We start from the raw sequence: 10,338 nt of genomic DNA on the forward strand, positions 1-10,338 counted from the left end.
AGCATGAAAATAAAATAAAAATTAAATAAAATTATTTTAATATTTTTTGGCATAAAATTTGACCTGGATGTGTTTTCATGAGAAACTCACATAAAAAGCACATTTCATTAAATGAATGTTTCATTGCTCTTTGTATCAGTGTGTGAATCAGTGTAAATCAGGCGTTCTAAACCAGTTTTATTAAGTAATAGTTTTATTTATAAATCTCTCCTCTCAAACAGCACTTATCAAAACCACAGTCAGAGAATCTCCCTCCATATTAAACACTAAAAACATCTAAATCCCATCCTGATGTCCGCACGACTCCCGACCCGCCGGATGGAGCTGCAGCGATGTCTTTACCCAGAATCCACTGCCAGTTTGACTCATTACATCATGTAAACAAGTTAAAATACAGCCTCATGTAGCACCAAGATTACGAAACATTCATACAAACAAATACAAAAATACATTGACATCTTTCAACAATAATACAAAATAACTGAATCTCTGTGAGGTCTGATCTCTGTAAACAGCCGAACACAAGAGCGTCTGGATGTGTGTCATCATGTCACATGATCGCCCTTCAAGCACCACTTCCTGTCCTCAGACAAACGCAAGCACCTGAAGGACTGATGTATAAATATATACACTGTCAGAGTCTGTTCTTGACTAGCCGTTGAAGCACACCTTCCCCACGCTGAAGCCAAACTTCTGTTTTGGGCTCCCGAAATCCATCACTGCCACATCCATGAGGGGCAGAGTGTCCGACTGAGGAGAGTCCACCTCCAGAACGGTGCGGTCCTGCCCCGAGCGCGACTGCACACACACAGAAACACATGACACTGTGACCAACACATGACAGCAGGAGCCAGTCCTCTCAACTGATTCAGGACCTCTGGAGTCATTTATCTGAACTGATTCAGCATGTACTGAGCTCTTCACAGGAAATGATTCAGGAATTAGTGAGTCATTCATCTGAACTGATTCATGATTCACCGAGTCACTCATGCGAACTGATTCAGGATTCACCGAGTCACTCATGTAAACTGATTCAGGATTCACAGGGTCACTCATGTGAACTGATTCAGGATTCACAGAGTCGTTCCTGTAAACTGATTCAGGATTCACTGAGTCGTTCCTGTGAACTGATTCAGGATTCACAGAGTCACTCCTGTAACTGATTCAGGATTCACAGATTCGTTTCTGTGAACTGATTCAGGATTCACAGAGTCACTCATGTGAACTGATTCAGGATTCACTGAGTCACTCATGTGAAATGATTCAGGATTCACTGAGTCAATCCTGTAAACTGATTCAGGATTCATCGAGTCACTCATGTGAACTGATTCAGGATTCACTGAGTCACTCATGTGAAATGATTCAAGACTCACTGAGTCACTCATCTGAACTGATTCAGGATTCACCGAGTCACTCATGTGAACTGATTCAGGATTCACCGAGTCACTCATGTAAAACTGATTCAGGATTCACCGAGTCGTTTCTGTGAACTGAATCAGGATTCACCGAGTCACTCATGCGAACTGATTCAGGATTCACCGAGTCACTCATGTGAACTGATTCAGGATTCACCGAGTCACTCCTGTAAACTGATTCAGGATTCACAGATTCGTTCCTGTGAACTGATTCAGGACTCACAGATTCGTTCCTCTGAACTGATTCAGGATTCACAGAGTCACTCCTGTAAACTGATTCAGGATTCACAGACTCGTTCCTGTGAGCTGATTCAGGATTCACAGACTCGTTCCTGTGAGCTGATTCAGGATTCACAGATTCGTTCTTGTGAACTGACTCAGGATTCACAGATTCGTTCCTCTGAACTGATTCAGGATTCACAGATTCGTTCCTGTGAGCTGATTCAGGATTCACAGACTCGTTCCTGTGAGCTGATTCAGGATTCACAGACTCGTTCCTGTGAGCTGATTCAGGATTCACAGACTCATTCCTGTGAGCTGATTCAGGATTCACAGATTCGTTCTTGTGAACTGATTCAGGATTCACAGATTCGTTCCTCTCAACTGATTCAGGATTCACAGACTCATTCCTGTGAACTGACTCAGGATTCACAGATTCATTCCTGTGAACTGATTCAGGATTCACAGACTCGTTCCTGTGAGCTGATTCAGGATTCACAGACTCATTCCTGTGAGCTGATTCAGGATTCACAGATTCGTTCTTGTGAACTGATTCAGGATTCACAGATTCGTTCCTCTCAACTGATTCAGGATTCACAGACTCATTCCTGTGAACTGACTCAGGATTCACAGATTCATTCCTGTGAACTGATTCAGGATTCACAGACTCGTTCCTGTGAACTGACTCAGGATTCACAGATTCGTTCCTCTGAACTGATTCAGGATTCACAGATTCATTCCTCTGAACTGATTCAGGATTCACAGAGTCACTCCTGTTAACTGATTCAGGATTCACAGATTCGTTCCTGTGAGCTGATTCAGGATTCACAGACTCGTTCCTCTGAACTGACTCAGGATTCACAGAGTCACTCCTGTAAACTGATTCAGGATTCACAGACTCGTTCCTGTGAACTGATTCAGGATTCACAGATTCGTTCCTCTGAACTGACTCAGGATTCACAGATTCGTTCCTGTGAGCTGGAGGTATGGAGTGAGTTGAGTGTGTACCTGGCAGCCGTCGTGTGTGGGCTGGATGTAATGTGCGTTCTGCTGCGTCAGCTCCTCTCCGTTGCTGCCTCTGAAGCGCAGCGCGTGTCTGTAGCTGAGGGAGGTGCTGTCGAACCAGCCGTTCGAGTTCTGACACACGTATGTGAAGCTCTGACGAGCCGTGGCACTCAAGAGCTTCAGGAAGCCCAGCTGCACAATGTGAACAGGGTTTCCATCCACATCCACATAAGAGAACTACACAACACAGACAGACAGAGTGTGAATGAGAGGATAAAGACACAAAACACACACACACACACACACACACACCTGTGAGCCCTTCTTAAACTGACTGAACCAGGTTCCTGGTTTCTCTCTGCTCCATGAAGCCATCTTGACCTGGGCACAGTAAACATCATTAACACATTTCTGAACAAAATACAAATAATAGATAATAATGTAAAAGAGTGAATTCATATATATGTCAGTGTGATGTGAGTCTCTCACCGTCTGTACGCTGCTGTGCGGCTGGAAACACGTTTCTCCTTCTGCTGTAAAGTTGCAGAACACTTTAAACGCATCTCTGTGACATCCCTGGTTGGGGTCAATCCAGTAAACTCCTGAGGTCAAAGGTCACACAGAGATCAGGTTCAGATACACAGGATGATGATGATGATTGCTCCAGTGTTTGTCTGAGTGTGTGTTGTGTTGTGTCGTACCGTCGGGGTACTCGGGGTGGCACATCCACAGCTCTTTGCAGGTGCGGGCAGGACTGTGGTAGGTGCCCAGCGGAGTCCGGAGTCCCTCCACATCCGTCCTCATGGAGGCCAGAGACGCAAACACCTCCTCCATGTCCTTCTCCTCCCCCTGAGCCTCCTCGTCCTGCATCTGTCCGTCCTCCACCGCCGCTCCATCCACATCCGAATGCCTCCTCCTCTTCCCTCGGCCATCCAGCGCCGGAGGAGCCGCCATTCCCACCGCAGGAAGACCCTGGACAGAGATGAGGAGATGTTTAAGTGATTCCTCTCCTGCCATTAGTTTCATCTGAGAATGAGTTCATGGGTGACTGAGACTCACCGGGGGTCCTGGGGGTCCGGCAGGACCAGGATCACCTCTGGGTCCAATAGGGCCCTAAATAAACCACATCATTCACACAGATCACATGACTTATTCAGTGTCTGCTGCTGTTTATGAACTCACAGACTGATGGCTCTTAATGCACAGATCAGAACAAGTCTGTCCTGCTGTTTACATTCACTCTGATACGATTGGTGTCTAATATCTGTGTTCACATTGACTCCTGTCCATCAGTATCTCTCTAGCAAGCACATGGTACTAAGCCCTCGGTTTATAATGGCTGTGCTATTAAAACTTCATTATTATCAACATGGACAAAAGTATCTTTTGAATGCATATAGAGGAACATGTTCATGTTGACACATCTCAAGTCAAACATTCAGCAGGTCAGTATGAATTGAAGAAATAATCAGTGTGTGTTTCACCTGGTTTCCTTTGGATCCCTTCTGTCCCATGGATCCCTGAAACACAGTGTTACAGACAGAAGCTGTGAGACCAGAACAGACTCAAACACATGCAGAAGACCACGGTGGATCTGAAGTGTGTCCAGACTCACAGACAGTCCTGGTAATCCTGGTGGTCCACTGAGTCCTGGAGGTCCGACTGGTCCCTGTCAGCAGAAACACCATTAGATCAGCTTCTTCATGTGTGTGTGTGTGTGTGTGCGCTTGTCTCTATGAGTGTGTGTGTGTTCACCTCGTCTCCCTTGGCTCCCTGCAGACCCTGGTTTCCCGGCAGTCCTCTATCCCCTTTCTCTCCGAACTCACCCGGTGGCCCAATCAAACCAATCAGACCGCCGTGACCCTGACACACATACAGATATGATAAAAACATGAGCATTTACTCCGTGTGTGTGTGTGTGTGTGTGTGTGTGGGGGGTGATGTACCTTCTCTCCTTTCTTGCCCGGATCTCCCTTCAGTCCTGCCAGTCCAGCGGGACCCTGCACACATGTAATGAAATCATCAGTCTGACGTCATGTCACAGATCAGAGCATGAGGAGTGTTCCTGAGCCTCACCATCGGCCCCGGAGGTCCTGTTTGACCTGGGGGTCCGTTCAGCCCTTGTTCCCCCTACAACAGAGAGAGAATGAGACATTCATCTATATTAAATCAGCATTCACAGACAAGGATCGCAGAACGGACCCTGGGGGTGGGGGGTGATTTGCACAACCTTTAGACATGCTACTAACAGTTAGTAACTTTGTAACTACACGTCAACTAGCAGGTCATTAAAGTAACTAACACTTTATTTTGATGGGACCACAACATACAACACACTGACTACGAACTTATTCTACTAACCCTACACCTAATCTAACAGTGTACTCTGAGAGTTAGAAGACATGTAGTTACGGTGTTAAGCTTACATGATGAGCGCTGCTCTCAAGGGTTTAATAGGCATAACAGAATCATCGTCATTTAGGAATAAGACTGTATCTAAGAAGAGCCCTCAGCTCCAGGCCAGCAGGGGGCATCAGTCAGTGTTTAATTCAGATGAGCACAGCGTTTCAAATTTCATGCATGGATGAAGTAACTATAAGACCTTAAATATGCATTTAGAAAACAGGGTGAATTTCCATTTCATTCCGACATTAAGGATAATAATGGATGATGCTGTATGTAAACTCGCTAGTCAAGGAATCTTGTTCAGATGTGTCACATGGGTTTGAGCAGAGAAGAACCTGAGCTCACCGCTGGTCCAGGGATTCCTGGAAGCCCCTGAAGTCCTGCTTTCCCTGGGTTCCCCTGACCACCCACCGGCCCCGTCTTTCCCATGATGCCTTCGTATCCTGGAGCTCCCTGAACACAGACCCAGAGGCAGCAGAGTGAATGAGACAACCTGCGATTAGTTCTCCAGGACATCCTTTCAAACCTCATTCATGAGTTTGCTGGAACCGAGCTTTCGCTCTCCTGTGATGCTGCACTCGTGTCACATTATAACTCATCCAGTGTGACAGAAAATGAATAAAGATCATCTACAGAATGACTCACCTTGTCTCCTTTTAGCCCAGGCCGCCCCTCTTTTCCAGGAGCACCCAAGTGACCCTAAACACAAACCCGGAGAGACAAAAGCACACAGAAGCTCCACACATACACAAACACAGATGAATCATGCAGTACCTAATCTGATCCCTCACAAACACACACTCACCCTGCGTCCTGGCCTTCCTGGTGGTCCTGGTTCTCCAGAGGGTCCTGGAGGGCCCTAATCACCCGAGTAACGAGAAGGAGAGAGTGGAGACATGATGAGAGATCATCATCTTAACACTGCTGATGTCTCAACTACACATGCAAAATACTATATCTCTGCCCAACACAGATCCAGAGCCTGGAGCCTCGCGCAGAAGAACATCAGCTTACATGAATGTCAGAAACACAAGAGAGACTCACAGATTTGCCTGGATCACCATTATCTCCTTTAGATCCCGGAGTCCCATCGATGCCCTGAGAGAACAGATGAGATCTTTCACCATCAGCACGTCACTTAAAGCGTCATTGACAGTGAAGATACTCACGTTAACACCTGGCTCTCCAGGAGCGCCCATATCTCCAGGAAAACCAATAGGACCCTGTAGAGGGAGATAGACAGAGGATGAGTCAGCTAACACACTAGATAATCACACACACACACACACACACATATACTGACCGCATTCCCCTTCGCTCCGTCTTCTCCAGATGTTCCTCTGGCTCCCGGTGAACCTGCAGCTCCAGGTGGTCCTGTGTCTCCTTTCTCACCCTGCTCACCTTTCTCGCCCTGAAAACACACACACACACACACACACACACACACAGAAAGAGGTGTCAAGGGTTGCTGTGGTAGTAAAGAAAGTGTTGCAGTGGAATGAAGATCAGAGAAGAGGAGATGGACTCACTGCGCTGCCAGGAACACCAACAGGTCCAGGATCACCAGACTCTCCATCTTCACCCTGTCAATCATAATCAGATATAATAGATGTGTGTGTCATCTGATCATGTGATCACCAGAGGAACATCTGGATGATTTACCTTCTCACCAACTCCACCAGGCTGACCGCGTACTCCATGACGGCCAGGAGGACCCTGAAACACAAACATGTTTTAGAAAATGCTTAATAAATAAATGTGACTAGTAGAAACTAGTTTAGTAAATGATGGGGGTGCGTGTGTTCACCTGTCCACCAGAGGGCCCCTGAGCTCCTCTAGGCCCAAACTGTCCAGGAGGACCCTGAAAACACACAAACACACACCACGCACATTGAATTTACAGAGAGATCAATAAACGTGATCATGAATGACAGATGAATGGATGAACTCACCAGTAGTCCAGAGTTCCCGCTCTCTCCTTTCTCTCCGGGAGGACCGGGCATCCCCTAAACACACACACACACACACATATCTGCATTATTTGACGGGCCTCTGTCACACTGACCTCTGCAGCTCATGATTTCTCATTGATTGAGGAGATATGGTTGATGATCAGGTACCTGTAGCCCCCCGGGGCCCCTGGAGCCCTTGAATCCTCTGGAGCCCTCGTCTCCCTTCTGTCCGTACATGCCCTGCTGTCCTGGAGGACCAGGCTCCCCGTCCACACCCTGACACACACACACTCAATCAAACACACACACTCTGAACCCAGCGAGAGTGTGAAGATGCTCCTCAAACACTCACCGGTGCTCCCGGCTGCCCCTCTGGCCCCTGAGTGCCGATTGGTCCTGGAGGCCCCTGAGAGCAGATTTCAATCATTGGTAACACTGTGGCGTGTGAATGTGATGTGTGTTTTATTTCCGTCACTCACTGATTCTCCTTTGTCTCCTTTGCTGCCTTTCTGTCCTGGAGCGCCAGTTTCTCCCTAACACACAAACACACCAATAAATACACTGTGTCATTTTCATTATACATTTTTGAGAAGTTCTATTATCAGGGTGTTTCTAGGGAGTTAATATGTAGTTTCTGAGTGGATTTGAACACTTTTGTTTTCTGGGAAGTTGCCAGGGAGCCCTGTGCTGTTTTTAGTTGTTGTTTAGGACAAAAAAGTCCTCTATAGTTCACAAACATCATCATTACTAGTCACAGATGAACACATGCCCTCATCACCTTGTCTCCATCCTCTCCTGGGGGTCCTGGGGGTCCAGCGGCTCCTGGTAATCCCACGGGCCCCTGCTCACCATCCTGTCCAGCGGGTCCGATCAGACCCTTATCTCCCTGAACACACAAACACAGTTACACACACACTCTTCATTCACTGCTCATTCATTTCGATCTTCACATGTGGGGGCGTGTCTTACTGGCTCTCCCTTCTCTCCCATTGGTCCAGGGCCACCAATGGTTCCAGGTCGCCCAGGCTGACCAATGGCACCAGCCAGTCCAGAGGGGCCCCGTTCTCCTGTGGGCCCCTGGGAAGAAACACATATATTTGTGACATAATATGTTAATATAATTTCCCATACATATAACATAACACTTTTCTAGGTGATAAGTTTCACTCAAGACTGAAAATAAAACAATATGAGATCATATATATACTGGATGTGCTTTTGTGAGAACACTAGAAGAGATTACGTACAGAAGGTCCAGGGGGCCCGATCGGCCCCACCCCTCCCTTTAATCCGACTGGCCCCTACACAAGAGAGCACAGGTCAATCAGAAGCCCAACAGAGAACAGCTAACAGAACAATCCTAAATCAGCTGGACACGTATCCTATAAGCTACCATGGCACCCGGTGCTCCACGACTTCCACGGAAACCTTTCAGACCCGCTGGACCGCTCTTTTCCTGAAGTACCTGGACCCCAGGGTCACCCTGATGACCAACACACACATTATAAGTTAGGTTAAGGGTTTTTATTAAGAAGGAAGTTACAGGTGGAAAGAGCGTGATGGTTTTCCCACCTTTGCACCCTCCTTCTCCAGCGACTCCAGGTAAACCTTGCTCTCCAGCAGGTCCTGCGGTGCCCGGGTGTCCTCTCTCTTCCCATCGGTCCAGTTCTCCTGTATTACCCTGCAACAAATTCACCAACAATCAGAACAACTGCCTGTGGCCTTTATCTTGAACTAAAAGAGCTCAAAAGCTTCAAAGATACTGGATCCACTCATTTAATAAGACCGATTCCTGAATCGATGAGCTCACCTGCCGGCCCAACAACCCCAGCTGGTCCTGGAGGACCCGTCTTGCCTTGGAAACCCTGTCAGGAATCAAACAGCAGCTGAACAACAGACCATCAAACACTACACAAACACAACCCTCACACAGGCTCAATACTAAGCTAACGGAAGCACATAAAAAACACATATTTGTATTAACATGTATTGTATGTTTTCATTAATATACTGGTGCATTACAGATTTACTTCACACTAAGTATTAAAGGGTTAACTCATTCAGCCAATCACATCCCACTGTGTAGTTTGTACAAGCCTGTGTGTAGATGTTCCCAGACTCACGGCTCCCCCCGCTGGCCTGGATGACCCGGCAGACCGTCCTTCCCAGCAGGCCCCTGCACACACCAACATGCTCGAGATTACATCACAGTACGCTGACATGTGTTGTCTTATTACTTGAGGTAAAGATGAGGGTCACTCACATTGGGTCCCTTGGGGCCCCACCTCACCTACACGTCCCTGAGGCCCTTGTGGACCCTGCAGTAACAACATTGAAATCACATGATCAAATTACTTGATTAGTCACATAATGTTTGAATCTCTCTATATGTGTGTGATATTCTCTTACTCTCTCTCCTGTGGACCCTGGGGGGCCATCATGTCCTGAAGACCCCTAGAACAAAGACAGTTTGGCCCTTTACAGTTATTTCAACAAGATGAACGCTGTCCAGAATAGACGGATTATGGTGATGAAAGGCTTCATGACTGCTGATGTGATACAGACACTTCAGCTCATTCATTGTTTGTTTCTGTGTGTGCTGAAGGCCTGATATGACCTCTGACCTTGTCTCCTGATTTCCCAGTGGGTCCTTTTGCACCCCTAGCTCCTCGAGCCCCTGACAACACACACACACACACACACACACATTAATGATGTTGGATGTGACTGATGTGGGGCGCTGACCATCATCAGTGTGGACAGAGACACTCACATTAGGTCCCCTCTGACCGGCGGCCCCTGCAGGACCCGGTGGACCCTGAAAACACATTATACTCACATGAGTGCACATGTATATACTTATATTTATGACAGTTTGTCTCTTTTGAGTGATGGAACCAAGCAGTGACCTTCTTCCCCTTTTCTCCTGGAACGCCGACAGGACCTGGAAAACCATCAGCACCCTGAGGGAGACCACCACAAGACCAGCCGTTATTCTCCTGTACGACTCAAACATTCATCCATTCATCATCAGCTCGTGCTCCTCTCACCTTCAGGCCTGACGGCCTGGGTAACCCGGCAAACCTGGGACACCCAGCTTTCCTAAGAGGACAGGAGGGATACAATCAGAAAAGATGAAGGAAAGAAGAAGATGTGTGTGCTAAAAGGGTATTTGATCGTTTGTACTGATTATGTTGTAGTAGACTATTGACCTTTTCTCCAGCGATGCCCTGCGGGTCCAGGTTCACCCAAGGGACCACTCTGTCCTTTGGGGCCTCAGGACCATCCTCACCGCGCATCCCTGGAGCACCCATCTCCCTGACAGTTACAGATGGGGTTAA

At 47.3% G+C, this 10,338-nt stretch overlaps 1 protein-coding gene and 1 long non-coding RNA gene across 2 annotated transcripts; both read right to left on the reverse strand.

Moving 5' to 3' along the window:
* Window positions 1-175: 175 nt before the first annotated feature.
* Window positions 176-8,445, reverse strand: LOC113080616 (collagen alpha-1(XI) chain-like). Its single transcript, XM_026252775.1, has 28 exons — window positions 8,391-8,445; window positions 8,245-8,298; window positions 7,967-8,074; window positions 7,776-7,883; window positions 7,477-7,530; window positions 7,350-7,403; window positions 7,166-7,273; window positions 6,998-7,051; window positions 6,853-6,906; window positions 6,708-6,761; window positions 6,575-6,628; window positions 6,349-6,456; window positions 6,215-6,268; window positions 6,090-6,143; window positions 5,851-5,904; window positions 5,691-5,744; window positions 5,391-5,498; window positions 4,716-4,769; window positions 4,586-4,639; window positions 4,395-4,502; window positions 4,255-4,308; window positions 4,124-4,159; window positions 3,699-3,752; window positions 3,341-3,611; window positions 3,129-3,241; window positions 2,952-3,020; window positions 2,643-2,876; window positions 176-798 (listed from the first exon to the last, which is right to left on the reverse strand). Exons 1-28 carry the CDS (start codon window positions 8,391-8,393, stop codon window positions 652-654), a joined length of 2,331 nt encoding a protein of 776 aa, XP_026108560.1. The 5' UTR covers window positions 8,394-8,445; the 3' UTR covers window positions 176-651.
* An 830-nt stretch (window positions 8,446-9,275) lies between these two features.
* Window positions 9,276-9,675, reverse strand: LOC113080617 (uncharacterized). Its single transcript, XR_003281914.1, has 3 exons — window positions 9,622-9,675; window positions 9,407-9,451; window positions 9,276-9,315 (listed from the first exon to the last, which is right to left on the reverse strand). It is a non-coding gene; the product is annotated as an uncharacterized LOC113080617 (long non-coding RNA).
* Between the last annotated feature and the right edge of the window lie 663 nt (window positions 9,676-10,338).

The sequence above is a fragment of the Carassius auratus genome, unplaced genomic scaffold (genome assembly GCF_003368295.1).
Source record: "Carassius auratus strain Wakin unplaced genomic scaffold, ASM336829v1 scaf_tig00031859, whole genome shotgun sequence".
NCBI lineage: Eukaryota > Metazoa > Chordata > Actinopteri > Cypriniformes > Cyprinidae > Carassius > Carassius auratus.